The sequence below is a fragment of the Panthera leo genome, chromosome D1 (genome assembly GCF_018350215.1).
Source record: "Panthera leo isolate Ple1 chromosome D1, P.leo_Ple1_pat1.1, whole genome shotgun sequence".
NCBI classification, from domain to species: domain Eukaryota; kingdom Metazoa; phylum Chordata; class Mammalia; order Carnivora; family Felidae; genus Panthera; species Panthera leo.
In genome coordinates, this window is record NC_056688.1 from 100,225,862 (window position 1) to 100,244,609 (window position 18,748).

Here is an 18,748-nt window from a genome sequence, read left to right on the forward strand (position 1 = left end):
CCTTCCCCCAAAGGTCTTTAATTACTTGTTTCTCCATTAATCTGCAATATTGCTGAGCCTAGGGAGCATGCTCTAATCAGCCTTGTATACTATAATTTCTGAAAGTAGTGGGACATAAGAAATTATAATATTTATTTGTTGAATGAATAAAAAGATTAGGTTAAAGTTTCAGGAAGTCACTAGTCATAATTATATTTAAGGCTAATTTTCTCCTGAACTCTGATATAAGGACAAAAGGACATATGGAACATAGGATCAATGTGACTGAGTTTGTCCTCTTGGGGCTCACTCAGAGCCTCCAAGGTCAGAAAATATTATTTGTTGTATTCTTGCTCATCTACATTGTGACAATGGTGGGCAACCTCCTCATTGTGGTGACCGTGGTGGTCAGTCCAACCCTGGATGCTCCTATGTATTTCTTTCTTGGTTACTTATCATTTATGGATGCTGTGTATTCTACTACAGTCACTCCAAATATGATTATAGACTTACTCTATGAGAAGAAAACCATTTCCTTCCAAGCTTGCATGTCCCAGCTCTTTATAGGACACTTGTTTGGTGGTGCAGAGATTTTACTTCTGGTGGTCATGGCCTATGACCGCTATGTGGCCATCTGCAAACCCTTGCATTATTTGACCATCATGAATCAACGGGTGTGTGTTTTGTTGCTGCTGTTGGCCTGGGTTGGAGGTTTTTTGCATGCTGTTGTTCAACTTCTCTTTGTTTACAACCTTCCCTTCTGTGGTCCCAATGTCATTGACCACTTCATCTGCGACATGTACCCATTATTAAAACTTGCCTGCACTGACACTTACGTTATTGGCCTCACTGTGGTTGCCAATGATGGGGCAATCTGTGTGGTCATCTTTACGGTCTTGCTCATCTCCTATGGGGTCATTCTGCACTCTCTGAAGAACCTTAGTCAGGAAGGGAGGCGCAAAGCTTTATCTACCTGTGGCTCCCACATTACGGTGGTGGTCCTCTTCTTTGTCCCCTGCATCTTCATGTATGTGAGACCTCCTTCTACATTACCCATTGATAAATCCTTGACTGTATTTTACACAGTTATCACCCCTATGTTGAACCCCCTAATCTATACTCTGAGAAATGGAGAGATGAAAAATGCCATGAAGAAGCTCTGGACCAGAAGAAGAAAATGAGGCAGAAGAGAAATATATCACCTTTTTATTTTCAATGAAGAGTTTGCTCCATCCAGGAAAGGATTATTTATTTGTAGTAAGTTCCTCCTCAGGTTTAAAGTTGTGCATAATGAAAAACATTTAAGATGTAAGTACTTCCAATGGTCAAAACATATTTCTAAGATTTTCATAATTTCTTAGGAAAGTCGATGTATAGCTTTTGCATATAAAATGTCTCTATTGAAACTATAGGTTTAAGTTCTATGTGATCAGTTATGCTGTAGTTAACGCTATAAATTTATTTTTGTTAGTGGACATTTTTCGCTTTTCGCTCTTACATAAGTGTTCACTTTCAGAATTCATAGTGCTCTATATATTTCAGAGAAAGAAATTCAGAAATGGGACATAAATCCTTGGTCCACTCCTCCCATACAAAAACAACTCATATTAAGACTTGAAGTATAGATCTTATTTTTGTATCTGCAAGACATTTAAGTATATAATTTTGTTCATGTTGCTTAGCACGTTAAGGTTGAGGAGGAATGCTGCTTCCTAGGTAGAATATTAATCATAAGGAAGCTAATTGTAGAAAAAAAATCTGAACAAAAGGGATAGATATAAGTAAGTTTTACTCATTTTTCTGAGTGGGGGATCCTATTATCTCCTGAAGTGGAATGACTTTGTTTAGTGTTATATTTCATAGAAATGATTCATTAAATTTCCTACATAGTTTAGTATATCTGATAATTCTCTGCCATTTTTTCAGTGCCCCTACATCTTTTTTTGTTTACAGTGTTTAGTAGCCTCCTACAGGGACCCAGTCCTTACCTTTCATATATAAAATTATCATAGTACATAATCCATGAGGTTTAAATATGCAACACAGAACCTGACACCAGATATTTGGGTGATATCATTGGTAAGAAAGGTGCTGACAATGGGTGCCTGGGTGGCTCAGTTGGTTAAGCGTCCGACACTTGGTTTTGGCTCAGGTCATGATCTCAGGGTTTGTGAGTTCAAGTCCCACATCAGGCTCTGTTCTGACAGCAGGGAGCTTGCTTGGGAACTCTTTCTCCCTCTTTCTCTGCCCCTCCCTTACTCTCTGTCTCTCAAAAATAAATAAACACAAAAAATAAAAAGAAAAGAAAAGTGCTGATGATATGGCATGCCATTCTGACCTCTGCTCTTAATGGAATGCAGATTATTAGGTAATAAAGAAGCCATAATATATATTGATTTATTTAACAGAGACCTCTTTCATAAGCCTCCCTCTCTCAATTAGGCTTGAAAGAAAATATTATCTGTCCCTACTACAGTAGGAATCATGTGGTCAAAGAAACTCATGGTTCTGCCTCTTTTACTTAGTCTGGATCCATGAGGCGCCCAGGCTATGGGGACATGGAACCTTTTCCCTGGTAAATCACAGTGTATGAGAAACTTTATATCCTGATTTTCATCCCTATTATTATTACATGAAGACTTGTTATGTCGTCGCAAAGTCTTCCCAAACATAACACTATTCTTTAAATAAGATTAAACATTTGATTTTATCAGAATTTGTATAATTAAGTCATCAACTTTTGGATGTTGCTATGCACTGAATATTAGTGTTCCCCTCGAAATTCATGAGTTACGTCCTCTATGATATGTGGTGTTTGGAGGTGGGGCCTTTGAGACGTGATTACGTCATGAGAGGAGAGCTCTCATGAATGAGATTAGTGTCTCTGTAAAAACAGACCTGATAGAACTCACTTGCCCCTTCTGCCATGTAAGGGCACAGCAAAAAGAGCCTAGTCTTGAATTGTTGATCTATTGCGGTAAGAGTTTGAGTCTTTTCTTCATTAAACATAAATATATATATATATTTTCTTCTACAAATATTTAGTATTCTTTGATATTGTTACAAATATGTTGTTTTGCTGTAACTATGGGTGTTTTTATATAAAGACATTATATTGTATTATTCTTTTACTTTTTGATTTCTTCTATTGCATCACTCTTGGAAAATTTCATTTATATTCAGTGAATTTATACATTTTAGCATTAAAAAATAACTCTCAGAAAAGTTTCCTTTTATATTACTGCTTTTATTTTAATCAATTAATTTTTTTAAAGTAGGCTCCACACTGGGTGTGGGGCTTGAACTCAAGACCTTGAGATTAAGACCTGAGCTGAGATCAAGGGTTGGACACTCAACCAACTGAGCCATCCTGGGGCTCCAAAAAGCTTTCTTTTAAAATTATCTAGAATTTGCTTTTGTTTGCGATGAAGACATGTATAATCCTGTTTTCCTTAAACAGGATAAATAATCTGCCAGTGTTATTAATTTTAGTAATTGAAAATTTTCCATTTAATATGTCAAATTTTACACAACTAGTAGGTTTGATTTGGGGGCCATTTCACCTCCTCTTCTGTTGCTGACTCCTCCGCCTCCTCCTTCTTTACCTTTGGTGTCATTCTTTACCACTAACATTCTATATCAGTAGTCAAGGATTTTCACTTGTTTTTACACCTCATAGGGATAATCGCTCTTAAATACTCACCCCTTTCAAGTTTCTTGCCATTTATAAACATTTATTTTTCCTGATAAGCTTCAGGCTTATTTTGTTTAGTTTGAAAACTTCTCTTAAAATATTTAGAATTTCATGACCCTCCACATTGATTTCGAGGAAAACGGCATGTTTTAATATCTTCTTTTACCATCCAGAAAGAGACATGTATTATGAAGGCTTGTTCAATGTCTCGATAAAAATTTGTAATCATCTTCATAGAGTGTACAGGCATCTTGCCTTTCGGTTTTCTTATTTTAAAAGTGGCTTGCCTTATTTACCTTTGATTCACATTTTCAAAGAGCTGATTGGAAAGAGCTTAGTGTCTTTTGCTGGCATGAATTACAGCACAGTCCTCAAAGGCATTGGTGTATGTTTGTATGCAATGTTGATAGGCCTACATTTGACAATACACAAGTATATATTCAACCACAGAGATCTGTATCTGACCTCATGTAGGTACATATTCAATGATATGTAGGTCGTATCCAGTGTCATATATGTGTCTGTATGTGAACACACAGAGGTCTGTATCTGACAGCACATGGATCAGTATCTGACTACACATACAAATGCATATGTGTATATATATGCATTTGATCTGATCACACACAGGACTGTATCTGTCTACACACAGAGCTATATCTTGCCATACACAGGTCTGAATCTGAGCACATATGATTTTTGGCAGGACTTGACTGAACAATTCTTCTGTTCCATGTGGCATGGACTGAGGTCCCTCTCTGGTATTCAGTAGGTTGCCTGGCTTTTAGGGAGTATTTAAGATGACTTTACTCATGTAAGTGGTGCCCTGGCAGTGATGGCTGGAAGACCAGGCTCCTCTGGCCCCTTTTTCTTCTCCATATAGCCTGTCGCTCCAGTGAGTTTGTCAGACTTGTAAAATGGCAGTTCAGGACTTCCGGAGGGAGGACACAGAAGGTCTTAAGCCAGTTAAGATCTCATCTCATCCTGACATCAGCTTGAAGTTCAGGATCTCAAGTTGTAAATCCAGACTGCATCTGACCCAATGAAAAGGCAACCTATGGAATGGGGGAAATATTTGCAAGTCTTATACCTCACAAGGGGTTAATATCCAAAATGTATGAAAGACTTTGCAACCAAATATCAAAAAACAAAACAAAACAAAAACCTGGTTAAAAATTAGGCAATGGGCCTGAAAAGACATTTTCCAAAGAAGACATACAAATGGCCAATAGGAACATGGAAGGGTGCTCAACATTGGTAATCATCAGGGACATGCAAATCAAAACCACAATGAGAGGTGCCTGGGTGGCTCAGTCAGTTAGTGGCTGAGTTTGGCTCAGGTCATGATCTCACAGCTCGAAGCCTCCTGAGTTCAAGCCCCCCATCAGTCTCGGTGCTGATAGTTCAAAGCCTGGAGCCTGCTTCCAATTTTGTGTCTCCCTCTCTCTCTCTGACCCTTCCCTGCAGGTGCTCTCTCTCTCTCTCTCTTTTTCTCTCTCTCTCAAAAATAAATAACATTAAAAATATTAAAAGCCACAATGATATATTGCCTCATACTTGTTAGGATGGATGTTATCAAAGAGAAAAGAGATTACATGGCTCAGTCAGTTAAGTGTCTGACTCTTGATTAGGGCCCAGGTCACGATCTCATGGTTCGTGAGATTGAGCCCCAGATCGGGCTATGCGCTATCAGGTCAGAGCCTTCTTGGGATTCTCTCTCCACCTCTCTCTCTGACCCTCCCCTACTTGTGTGCATGCTCTCTCTTTCTCTTGCTCTCTCTTTCAAAAGAAATAAATAAAAGCTTTAAAAAAAGAGGGAGTCCAGTTCGCTGTTGGGTATATAAATTGTTTTAGCACTCTAGAAATCTCTATGGAGATTCCTCAAAAAAGTGAGATAGAATTACTATACATTCCACATATTCCACTTCTGTGTGTATATCTAAGAATATGAAATCAGAATGCTGAGGAGATATCAGCATTCCCATGTTCACATCAGTATTATTCACCGTAGCCAAGACATGGAAACAACCTAAGTGTCCATCGATTAATGAATGGAAACATAAATATATATATTTATATAAATATATAATACATATATAATATCAGATAATACATAATATATAATACATAATATATAATATCAGATATTATATAATACATATATGTTATATATATATATAATATATATATATATATATATATATATATATATATATATATAATATATATATATATATACACAAGAGAATATTATTAGGTAAAACAAAGAAGAAAATCCTGCCAATTGCAACACCATGAGAGGCTTTGAAGGCATTAAGCTAGGCAGAATTAGTCAGACAGAGAAAGACAAATACTGTATGATCTCATCTATATGTGGAATTAAAAACCCAGATTATAGAAGCCAGAGAATGGTGCTTGCCAGGGCCTGGAGGGTGGGGCAAATAGGGAGATGTTAGTCAAAGGGCACAAAATTTTCTAGTTATAAGATGAATAAGTTCTGGGGAGCTAATGTATAGCGGGGTACAGTAGTTAACAATAATGTATTATATAGACATAGTTGCTGAGAGAGTGAATCTTAAATAGTTTCATCCCACACCGAAATTCTAATTATGTGAGGTGACATATGTGTTAGCTACTCTTATTATGGTAATCATTTTGCTTGTAAGCCAGCAATTCTGGCCGAGGTTGGCTGGATATTTCTTCTGCTTCATGGGGCATGGACTGAAGTCAGTCTGTGTTATTCATCTGATAGCTGAGGGGTCTGCAGGATCCAGGGAAGCTTCATTCCTGTTCAGAGTGGCTTTGAAAGGGAGACTGGAAGGAACCCAACAGGTCCCTTCCCCTATTCAGTTAGATGCAGGACCACAAGCAGGACAATCAGACTTTTTACATGGTGCTCAGGGACCTCAGTGGTAGAAAGCAGAAGGAGTCAGGTCAGTTAAGGGTTATATCCAAAACCAGCCCAGTGCCATTTTCACCATCTTATACTGGTTAGAGCAGGCACACCCAGATTTGTGGTGGTGGAGAACTAGATGATGACACGTGGTGTGGAGGTCAATGCTTGGTGGCAAAGTCACACTGTGGAACAGCATGTAGGATGGAAGACATTGTCTCCTTTTTGGAAGATACAACCGTCCACATCCCTGAAAGGGCATGCTGGAGGTTTCACGTTATAGATCATTTTGGAGTGAATTGCGTCTTAACAATATTGAATTTTCTAGCTCCTGAACACAAGATATCTATTTGTTGGGGTGTTTTCAAAATTTTGCTTCATAAATATTTGAAATTTTTAGTGGGAGGATGTTGCTCATTTTTTCCTGAGTACTTTTCTTTTCTGATACTAATGTAAAAGGTGTTTAGCATTGTGTAAGTTTTCAGTTGTTATGGATACTAATAGATAGAAATGCAATTGAATGTTTTATTTGGACCTTGTGTTCCTGAAAACTCGCTAAATCCACTTATTATTTCTAGTAATCTCTGTAGATTCTTTAGGGTTTTCTATGACACAACCATGTTGTTTGCAAGAAAGGGACAGTTCATTTCTTGGAGAGATATAGGAGTATTTAGCTTTTGTAATTCTATTTATTTTTGAGTCTTTTTCAGAAGGTTGTCTTTTTCCTTTATTTTACACATTTTATCTGAGGATTCAAATTTATAGAATAATTGGAACTTTTTAAACTCTGAAACATCAGCGCAATTTTATGTGCTTTTCAATTCCTGATATTGGTAATTTTCTCTTGATTTCACCTGCTATAATGTTATCAGTTGTAATATAAAATACCCAACTTCACAACTTTGGCTATTTTAGTTTACTCTATGTATTCAATTTCATTCATTTTTATCTTACTTCATTACATCTTTTTTTTTTTTTTTTTTTTTTTTTTTACTTTGGCTTTAGATGTCTTTGTCTAGCTTCTTAAGATAAAAGCTTAGATGCTTTTTGAGATTTATATTTAACACAAGCATAAAGCTATACATACATTTTAGGTAAGCTATGAATACACTTAGGTAAGCAATTTTGTGTGGCTTAGCATGTAAGAAAGATCTTCAGTTGGTTCATACAGATATTTATTTGTATTTATATTTATATATATATACACTATTTATTTTTATATATTTTAAAGAATTTATTTATTTAAATTCAAGTTAGTTAACATACAGTGTATGTTCGATACAGTATGTTACTCCTTGGCTTCAGGAGTAGAATCTAGTGATTCATCACTTACATATAGCATGCCGCACTCACCCTAAAAAGTGCCCTCCTTAATGGCCATCACCCATGGAGCCCTACCCTCACCCATATCCCCTCTGACAACCCTCAGTTTGTTCTTTGTATTTAAGAGTCTTTTAGGGTTTGCTCTCCTCTCTGTTTTTATCTTATTTTTCCTTCCCTTCACCTATGTTCATCTGTTTTGTTTCTTAAATTCTACATATGAGTGATATCGTGATATTTGTCTTTCTCTAACTAAACTATTTTGCTTAGCATAATATACTCTAGTTCCATCCACATTGTTGCAAATGGTAAGATGTTATTCTTTTTGTTCACCAATATTCCATTATATATATATATATATATATGTATATATATTCCATTATATAATATATATAATTATAATATACTATAATTCCATTCTATATGTATATATATAAAATCACATCGTATCATATCTTCTTTATCCATTCATCAGTTGATGGATATTTGGGCTCTGCCATACTTTGGCTATTATTTTGAGGGGGGGGGTCTTCATTTTTCTTTTAATTTTATTTTTAATTTTTTTAAAATTTACATAAAAATTAACATACAGTGCAACAATGATTTCAGGAGTAGATTCCTTAGTGCCTCTTACCCATTTAGCCCATCTCCCCTCCCACAACCCCTCCAATAACCCTCAGTTTGTTCTCCATATTTATGAGTCTCTTATGTTTTGTCCCCCTCCCTGTTTTATATTATTTTGTTTCCCTTCCCTTATATTCATCTGTGTTGTCTCTTAAAGTCCTCATATGTGTGAAGTCATATGATATTTGTATTTCTCTGACTGACTAATTTCACTTAGCATAATACCCTCCAGTTCCATCCACGTAGTTGCAAATGGCAAGATTTCATGCTTTTTGATTGCCGAGGAATACTCCGGGGTATGTATATACACCATATCTTCTTTATCCATTCATCCATTGATGCACATTTGGGCTCTTTCCATACTTTGGCTATTGTTGATGGTGCTGCTATAAACATTGGGGTGCATGTGTTCCTTCAAAACAGCACACCTGTATCTCGTGGATAAATGCCTAGTAGTGCAATTGCTGGGTCATAGGGTAGTTCTATTTTTAGTTTCTTGAGGAACCTCCATACTGTTTTCCACAGTAGCTGCACCAGTCTGCATTCCCACCAACAACGCAAAAGAGATCCTCTTTCTCCACATCCTTGCCAACATCTGTTGTGGCCTGAGTTGTTCATGTTAGCCATTCTGACAAGTGTAAGGTGGTATCTCATTGTGGTTTTGCTTTGTATTTCCCTGATGATGAGTGATGTGGAGCAACTTTTCATGTGTCTGTTGGCTACCTGGATGTCTTCTTTGGAAAAGTGTCTTTTCATGTCTTCTGCCCATTTCTTCACTGGAATATATATATTCATCTTTTCTCCCTTCAGAGAGTCCCCTTAAAATTTCTTGCAGGGATGGTTTAGTGGTCACAAACTCCTTTAGTTTTTGTTTGTCTGGGAAACTTTTTATCTCTCCTATTTTGTTTTTTGTTTTTAATTTTTTTTTAAACATTTATTTATTTTTGAGACAGAGAGAGACAGAGCATGAACAGGGGAGGGTCAGATAGAAGGAGACACAGAATCTGAAACAGGCTCCAGGCTCTGAGCTGTCAGCACAGAGCCCGACGCGGGGCTCGAACCCACAGACCGTGAGATCATGACCTGAGCCGAAGTCAGCCGCTTAACCGACTGAGCCACCCAGGCGCCCCTATCTCTCCTTTTTTGAATGACATCTTTGCTGGATAAAGAATTCTTGACTGCATATTTTTCTTTTTTTTTTTTTTTTTCAACGTTTTTTATTTATTTTGGGACAGAGAGAGACAGAGCATGAACGGGGGAGGGGCAGAGAGAGAGGGAGACACAGAATCGGAAACAGGCTCCAGGCTCCGAGCCATCAGCCCAGAGCCCGACGCGGGGCTCGAACTCACGGACCGCGAGATCGTGACCTGGCTGAAGTCGGACGCTTAACCGACTGCGCCACCCAGGCGCCCCATGTTTTTCTGATTCAACACATTGAACATATCCTGCCACTCTTTTCTGGACTGCCAAGTTTCTGTGGATAGATCTGCTGCAAACTTGATCTGTCTTCCCTTGTAGGTTAGCGACTTTTTTTTCCCTTGCTGCTTTCATGATTCTCTTTTTGCCTGGGTATTTTGTGAATTTGACTATGACATGCCTTGTTGATGGTCGGTTTTGTTGAATCTAATGGGGGTCCTCTGTGCTTCCTGGATTTTGATGTCTGTGTCTTTCCCCAGGTTAAGAAATTTTTCTGCTATGATTTGATCACATAACCATTCTACCCCTATTTCTCTCTCTTCCTCTTCTGGGACCCCTATGATTCTGATGTTGTTCCTTTTTAATGAGTCACTGATTTCTCTAATTCTTAAATCATGCTCTTTTGCCTTAATCTCCTCTTTTTTTCTACTTCATTATTCTCTATAAGTTTGTCCTCTATATCACTGATTCTCTGTTCTGTCTCATCCATCCTTGCTGCCGTGGCATCCATCCGTAATTGCAGCTCAGTTATAGAATTTTTAATTTCATTCTATTTTTTACTTCTTTTATCTCTGAAGAAAGGGATTCTAATCTATTTTCGACTCCAGCTAGTATTCTTATTATCGTGATTCTAAATTATGGTTCAGACATCTTGCTTGTATCTGTGTTGGCTAAATCCCTGGCTGTCATTTCTTCGTGCTCTTTCCTTTGGGGTGAATTCCTTCATTTTGTCATTTTTGGGAGGAAAGGAATTAATGAGGTAGAAAAATTAAAATTAAAAAAATATTAAAATTAAAAATTACAAACACACACACACACACACACACACACACACACACGTCAAATAAATGATGCTAGATCCTAGGTGTGTTTTGGTCTGGGTGTTGAAAGTGGTTTGACAGATTAGAGAAAAAAAGGGGAAAAAAAGGAATTTGAGAATTTGAAAAAATGAATACATTGAAGTAGACTAAAATGAAATGATGGGAGTAAGATAGAATTTGAAAAATTTACACAAAAGTAAAGACTATAGTAGAAAAAAATTGAAGAAAATATTTTTAATAAAAATTGAAAATAAAAATGCATTTTTTCTCTTTCTGTATTCAAGAAAAAGAAAAGTGAAAAAGAGAAAAAAAAAGAAAGAATTGAATAGATGGACCTGCTAACAGATTGAAATAGGACTGAAATTATTTCGTTTTCCCCTAGAAGTCAGACTGTGAAGCACTTTATAGTCCATGAACTAAGTAGGCGGTGAGACTTGTGTTCTTGAAGAGCAAGGTTGGCCCAGTTGGGCGTGGCTTAGTGTAATGGCTCTGTTCTTCACTAGATGGTGCTTCTAGCCTACTGGGGTGGAGTGTTGTTGCGCTCATACGGTGTGTATGCATATGTGCGGGAGCAGTGAAAATGGCATCACCCAGCTACCCAGTCACTAGTATCAGAACTCTGTTCTCCCCTATCAGCAATTGCACACCGGTCCTCTGTCTTAAGCTTTTGTCCACTCCCCACTTTTTCACTGTCCGTGACCAAGCCCCAGGCAGTACCTCTCTCCCAAGTTTTGTCTCAGATGCGGCTGTTTTCCCCCAGCCCCTTACTTTTGAAAGACTGCAGCTTTGACCCGTTCCACTCCTCTGTGGGAGGGTCTCACCGAGCAATGGCCAAATGTCAGCTGCACCCAGGAAGAGCTGGGCCCTGTTGCTGCCAGTGCCCTGAGACTGCGGCCAGGTGCCAGCCTGCCCCAGAAAAAGGTTATGAGATAGTGTAGCAGCAGCATTTCAGGGATTATGGAAAATCACAACATACATCTGGCACCAGGCTTCACCCTTAACAACCTTGTTCCAGCACCAGTGAGTGTGGCTGCCTTCTGGGGTCTGCTGGGACCAGGTGGCTTCAACAGTCTCTACCAAATGTCCTTCCAGCAGTGAACCGCTTTTCCCCGTGTGACCCAAGAACCTCCCAGACCCCACTCTGTTCCTGGGGATTCACCCTTCCCACCAGAGCACCGCCAAGTATTGAGCTGCAGAGTTGTAGACTTTGTGCTCCCCTTGCTTACAGCCTTAATGGAATTTAAACCCTCTCCTTTCTCCCTTCTCCCTTTTTAGTTTAGTCCCTGCAGCTGTTTCCAATTTTCCACTTTCTCTCCACCTGCTTTTGAGGAGGGGTGCTTTTCCCATATTCTATCCCCACCCCATCTCCATCCACTCTGTGCCCACAAAAGCACCTCCCTGCTCACTGCAGCTTCTCGCTCCCCAAGTTCACCTCTCTGCACTGCGTACCTGGTGAGTTCTCTGGTTCCGGTTGTGAAGATTGTTGTGTTAATCCTCCAATCAGTTTTCTAGGTGTGCAGGATGGTTTAGTGTTGGTCTGGCTGTATTTCATGGACGTGAAACACACAAAAAACTTCCACGCTGTTCCACCATATTCACTTTGGCTATTATTGATAGTGCTGTTATAAACAGTGGAATGCACGTGCCCATTCAATTCAGCATTTTTGTATCCTTTGGATAAATACCTAGTAGTGCAATTGCTGAGTTGTAGGATAGTTCTATTTTTAATTTTTTGAAGAACGTTCATACTGTTCTCCAGAGTGGCTGCAACAGTTAGCATTCCCACCAACAGTGCAAAAGGGCTCCCCTTTCTCTGCATCGTCTCCAACATCTGTTGTTGCCTGAGTTGTTATTTTTACTCATTCTGACAGTTCTGAGGTAGTATCTCAGTGTGGTTTTGATTCATATTCTCTGATGATAAATGATATTGAGCATCTTTTCATTTGTTTCTTAGCCATCTGGATGTTTTCTTTGGAAAGGTGTCTATTCATGTCTTTTGCCCATTTTGTCACTGTTTTATTTGTTTTTGGGGTGTTGACTTTGAGAAGTTCTTTATGGATTTTGGATACTATTATTCTGACATGTCTTTTGCAAATATTGTCTCCCTTTCCTTCAGTTGCCTTTTAGTTTTGTTGGTTAAAGACTCTTTATATATGATCCTTATGACCTAGAAAATCTAATATACAATCACACGCATGTGGAGATGAAGATGCTCAATGGAACCCATCGTAAGCCATGGGGAAATGAGTAAGTGTGGAAGCACCCAGATTTGATGTAGAAGCAGGTTCTTGCTAGAAAATAATTTGTTTCTTATAGAACCAGTTATTCAAATTAAGGGACTGAATTAATGAACTGAAAATCATTATGGTGTCAATTGACATAGATTCAGGCCTTGATCAACAGCATCTACTGCACTGCAGACTCTGGAACTATGATTACCTATCTTTTCAACAATTGCGATGTCAACCTCAGTAACTTCCCTCATCTCAAGGCCTCCTGCCTCTGAACCTCAGGGCCTCTAGAACAGAGATTCTAACACCTAGAGGAAAGACCTCCTTTGCTGAGGATATGATTGGGTAAGTCAGCCTGAGACTGGTTCTCCTTTCACTTGCCTAACTGCCTAATATGACTTCCCTAACTTCAATGTTTTCCTATATGAAACTCACAATTTATTACTTTTTTTTAACATTTTTTTAATGTTCAAATTAGGTGTTTTCTGCATATTTGCCCATCTATCTGCTCCTCTTTGATCATTGTGATGATCAAATCCATTTACCACTGGCTAGCATTTCTACAGTAACAGTAATAAGCTTGGAAATTTTTATTAATTATAAAAATATGAAAAAAGAAAAAAAATGTCAGTAGAATAGAGGGGTACGGCTGACGGAAAGGTCTCACAGAGCATTGGACTGGAAAGGATTCAGAGATGGACTAGTTTGACCCCTTTGTTTTCCAATGAGCAACCTGAGACAAGCTTGTAATGACATTTAGAAGATGACTCAAACCCATGTCTTCTTACACTGAGCTTGAACTTTCCCCCTGAGTGTGCCGCTTTTTGCAACCAGGGCAACAAAGTTGTATTTTTGAGCACTCTCAGTACCTATAAAGCATTATAAACAAAACCATGTCTCATTGTCCCCTACCCCTCATTTCAGTGTCTGTTTCTCCTATCACTATCCTGCCAGAGTTAAAAGAAACAAAGCAAAACAGTTGCTAATGTAACAGTTTGTGAAAATTGCAAGTCTCTCTGGTTCAGTTCAAATGTATTTGCTGAAAATCTAGAGAGTTATTTGTGTTAAGATATTGTGGGGTGGGCAAACATTAAATGGAGAGAACTCCAACTCCTTACAAAGCTGATCGAGAATCATACCAAGTCATTGTAATAGGGAACAATGTGCTAAATAGTTTTGCAGTTATTTGGTACAGTTAAATCTAGTCTTTACATCAGAGTCTAGTCTGAACATCTAATAGTGGAATGTCATAGTATTATTAAGTGAATTATTACACAAGAGAGGCTATTTTTGGTGCTGGATACATCACACTGTAAAGGTACTCACTGCAACTACGTACTACCACCTCAAAAGTCTGACTCTATGCCGATTTATGTAGCGTTTATTGCCACCAGCAGAAAGTAAGTTTCTGGAGAGCAGGAATCCTTTCCTCGTTTGTGACTGCTGACTTCTGTGCCAAGAACAGACATAGCTTAAATAAGGCTATAATAAATCTGTGTCGATAGCTGAGCTTTTGATTACTCCTCTCTATAGACAATCCCCTAAGACTTAGAGATACAACTTCTTTCTTGTAGGACAACAAGATCATCTGAAGACAAATAGGACCATCAAGGGAAGGTGTAGCAGGCATTTTGGAAGAACTCAATAGTTACCACTAACTGTTTATTGCGTATAAACTCCTGTAGAAAAGACTTAATGATGAAGATGTGCTCTTAACAATGGACGTATTTATAGTCATATTCACGATTTAATTACAGATTGCATTGTCCTGAGCTCTCATCCCTGAAACAGGCCATATAGAAAGAGGAAATGGGAAATAGTAACAATGTGACGGAATTTGTCCTCCTTGGCCTCACCCGGGATCCGGAAGGGCAAAAAGCATTATTTGTCATGATTTTACTGACCTACATTGTGACAATACTGAGCAACCTGCTCATTGTGGTGACTGTTTTTGACAGCTCCTCTCTGGGCTCCCCCATGTACTTCTTTCTTACCTATCTGTCACTCATGGATGTTGTTTATTCCACTGTCATCTCTCCCAAATTGATTATAGACAATCTGTGACAAAAAGACAATTTCCTTCCCAGCTTGCTTGGGGCAGCTCTTCCTAGAACACTTGTTTGGGGGTTCTGAGGTCTTCCTCCTGATCGTGATGGCCTATGATCGCTATGTGGCCATCTGTAGGCCGCTGCATTACTTGACTATCATGAATCGACAGGTTTGCATTCTGCTGTTGGTGGTGGCCTGGGTTGGAGGTCTTATGCACTCTATGGTTCAACTTCTCTTTGTGTACAGCCTCCTGTTTTGTGGCCCCCATGTCACTGACCATTTCATCTGTGACACGTGCCCATTATTGGAACTTACCTGCACCAACACCTACTCATAGTGGTTGTCAATGGTGGAGCCATCTGCATGGTCATCTTTATCCTTCTGCTCGTCTCATATGGAGTCATTCTAAATTATTTTAAAAGTCACAGACCAGAAGGGGAGCACAAAGTCCTGTCTGCCTGCAGCTCCTACACCACAGTGATTTTCTTCTTTTTGTTCCCCTTTCTCATGTATGTTAAACCTGTTTCCAACATTCCCATTGATAAATCCATAACTCTGGTTTATATGGTTATCATTCCCATGTTAAATCCTTTAATATACACCTTGAGAAGTTCAGAGATGAAAAATGCTATGGAAAAATTTTGGTGTAAAAATTTAACCAAAGGTAGAATAAATGTGTCACTAACACTGAACACATTTATGATTAATTATTTTATTTATTGGAACATTTTTATGTAATTTTGAGAGAATGAGAGAGACAGAGCATGAGTGAAGAGGGCAGAGAGAGATGGAGACACATAATCTGAAGCAGGCTCCAGACTCTGAGCTGTCAGCACAGAGCCCAACTCAGGGCTTGATCTCACAAGTTGTGAGATCAAGTCCTGAGCCAAAATCAGACACTTAACCAACTAAGTCACCAAGGCACCCCTATGATTAATCCTAAAGCAACAAAAGGGTTGTAAATTCTGACAATGAATTTAGTCTATCAATGGATTCTCTAGTGATGTTTCTCTTTTGTTTACATAAAGTCATCAAAATGTAGAATAAATTGTCTTTTGAATTAAGACTCAATGCAATAGGGAAATTCTGGAGGTTGAATAAAAGGCACAGGTATTTGTACTATTACAAGCAAAAAGATAATTAATATCACTTTGTAGCCTTATTTTTCTTTGTTTATATTGAAGTGGGACTTAGAAACAAGTGTTTTAAAAATTTGAAAATATTTATATAGGCAGAGAGAGAGAGAGAATGAGTTGGGGAGGGGCATAGAGAGATAGAGGAAGAGAGAGAATCCCAAGGAGGTTCCATGCTCTCATAGCTAAGCCCCATGCTGGTCTCCAACTCAGGACCGTGAGACCATGACCCCAGCTGAAATCAAGATTCAGATGCTTAACTGACTGAGCAATACAGGTGCCCCAAGATTTTTTAAAATTTTAAATGTGAAAAACAAGCTACCTTTGAAAATTTACTTTCACCTAAAGTAATGAGAAAGTAATTTGTCTAATACTTAGAACAAATTACAGGGGCAAAAAAGTAGTTTAAAAATTTTAATGTTCATTATTCTATCAGCGCAGCAACTTTCTGTAGCTGCATTATACATCTTGTCCTTAAGATTTTTTTTCATTCCTGAGGTCAATGCCTATGCTTTTGTAATTCAGGACATTTATATGGGAGATGTTATTGTGTTTGGTTGGATGCTTTCAGTAAGAAATGTTGTTAAATGGGATGTTGGATGTTTTCCCAGGTTGGGATGAACTTGTATGGGATGGTTGATGATGAAAACAGATACTGGTTCCTGATTTGAGCACAGAAAATCATACTAATCCCATAATAAACATATTTTTATGCTTTTCCTCATTAGCTGTTATGTACATTTTTTGCCATTCTTCAAAGAGCAGACAGAATGTCTTATTTTGTCTTTATGATACTGAAGATATGGGTAAAGAAATGTGTTATTTTGCATAACAGTGTGTCCCCCAATAGCTGTATTCAACTTAAGTACTTTGTACTGATAGACTTAATAATGATTTGCTTTGGTATAAACAAAATTTTGGTTTTCATTGTTATGTAAAAAACCCTCAACAACAGGTTTTTCTGTCTGTGGCCATCCTAGAACACTGAAAACTAGGAATAAAATGGAATTGCTTTCATTGTAATATGGAACATCATCTATGCTTTGAAAGCGTTTTCTTTTTTTAAAAATTTTTTAAGATTTATTTTTTAAATTTAAATCCAAGTTAGGTAACATATAGTGTAATAATAATTTCAGGAATTGAATTTAGTGATTCATCCCTTACATGTGACACCCAGTGCTCATCCCAACAAGTGTCCTCTTTATTGCCCTTCATTGCTTTAGCCTTTCACCCAACACCCTGTCAGCAACCCTCAGTTTGTTCTTTATATTTAAGTCTCTTATGGTTTGTCTCCATCTCTGGTTTTACATTATTTTTGCTTCCCTTCTAATTTGTTTATCTGTTTTGCATCTTAAAGTCTACATATGAGCGAAATCATATGATATATGTCTTCCTCTGACTGACTTATTTCACTTAGCATAATACACTCTAGTTCCATCCATGTTGTTGCAAATGGCAAGGTTTCATTTTTTTGATCACTGAGTAATATTCATGTGTGTGTGTGTATGTATATATACACATATACACACATATACACACACACACACACACACATATATATATACACACATACACACACATACCACATGGTATATATGATATATATATGTATATATATACACATATATATGTATATCATACATATATATGTATATACCATATATATGTGTGTGTATATATATATACACATGTGTGTTGTGTGTGTGTATATATATATATATACACACACACACATGTGTGTATATATATATATATATATATATATATATATATATATATCCTTGTGTATAAACACACACACACACACACACACACACCCCGTATATACCACATATATACCATATATAGAAGATATATACCATATCTTCTTTATCCATTCATCAATTGATTGGGTATTTGGGCTCTTTCCATAATTTGGCTATTGTTGATAGTGCTGCTCAAAACAGTGGGATGCATGTGCCCATTTGAATTAGCACTCCTGTGTCTTCTGGGTAAATACCTACTAGTCAATTGCTGAGTCCTAGGGTATTTCTATTTTTAATTTATTAAGGTACCTCCATATTTTTTTCCAGAGTGGCTACACCAGTTTCCATTCCCACCATCAGTGCAAAAGGGTTCTTCTTTCTTCGCATCCTTGGCAACATCTGTTGTTGCCTCAGTTGTTAATTTTACCCATTCTGACAGGTGTGAGGTAGTATCTCATTGTGGTTTTGATTTGTATTTCTCTGGTGATGAGTTGAGTGATGTTGAGCATTTTTTTCATGTGTCTTATAGCCATCTGGATATCTTCTTTGGAAAAGCATCTATTCATGTCTTCTGCCCATTTATTCACTGGATTGTTTGTTTTTCCAGTGTTGACTTTCATAAGTTCTTTATAGATTTTGGATACTAACCTTTTATATGATGTGTCAGTTGTAAATATCTTCTCCAATTCTGTCAGTTGCCTTTTAGTTTTGTTGATTGTTCTCTTTGCTGTGCAGAAGCTTTTTATCTTGATGAGGTCCCAATAGTTCATTTTTGCTTTTGTTTCCCTTACCCCCAGAGACATGTCATTAAGTTGTTGCTGCAGCTGAGGTCAGAGAGATCGA

General features: G+C 37.8%; 1 protein-coding gene and 1 pseudogene across 1 annotated transcript; both read left to right on the top strand.

The window, feature by feature from the left end:
* Nucleotides 1-230: 230 nt before the first annotated feature.
* Nucleotides 231-1,160, top strand: LOC122199654 (olfactory receptor 4A15-like). Its single transcript, XM_042904907.1, has one exon. It carries the CDS (start codon nt 243-245, stop codon nt 1,158-1,160), a length of 918 nt encoding a protein of 305 aa, XP_042760841.1. The 5' UTR covers nt 231-242.
* Nucleotides 1,161-14,787: 13,627 nt separating this feature from the next.
* On the top strand, nt 14,788-16,831 carry LOC122201296 (annotated as a pseudogene).
* Nucleotides 16,832-18,748: the final 1,917 nt, after the last annotated feature.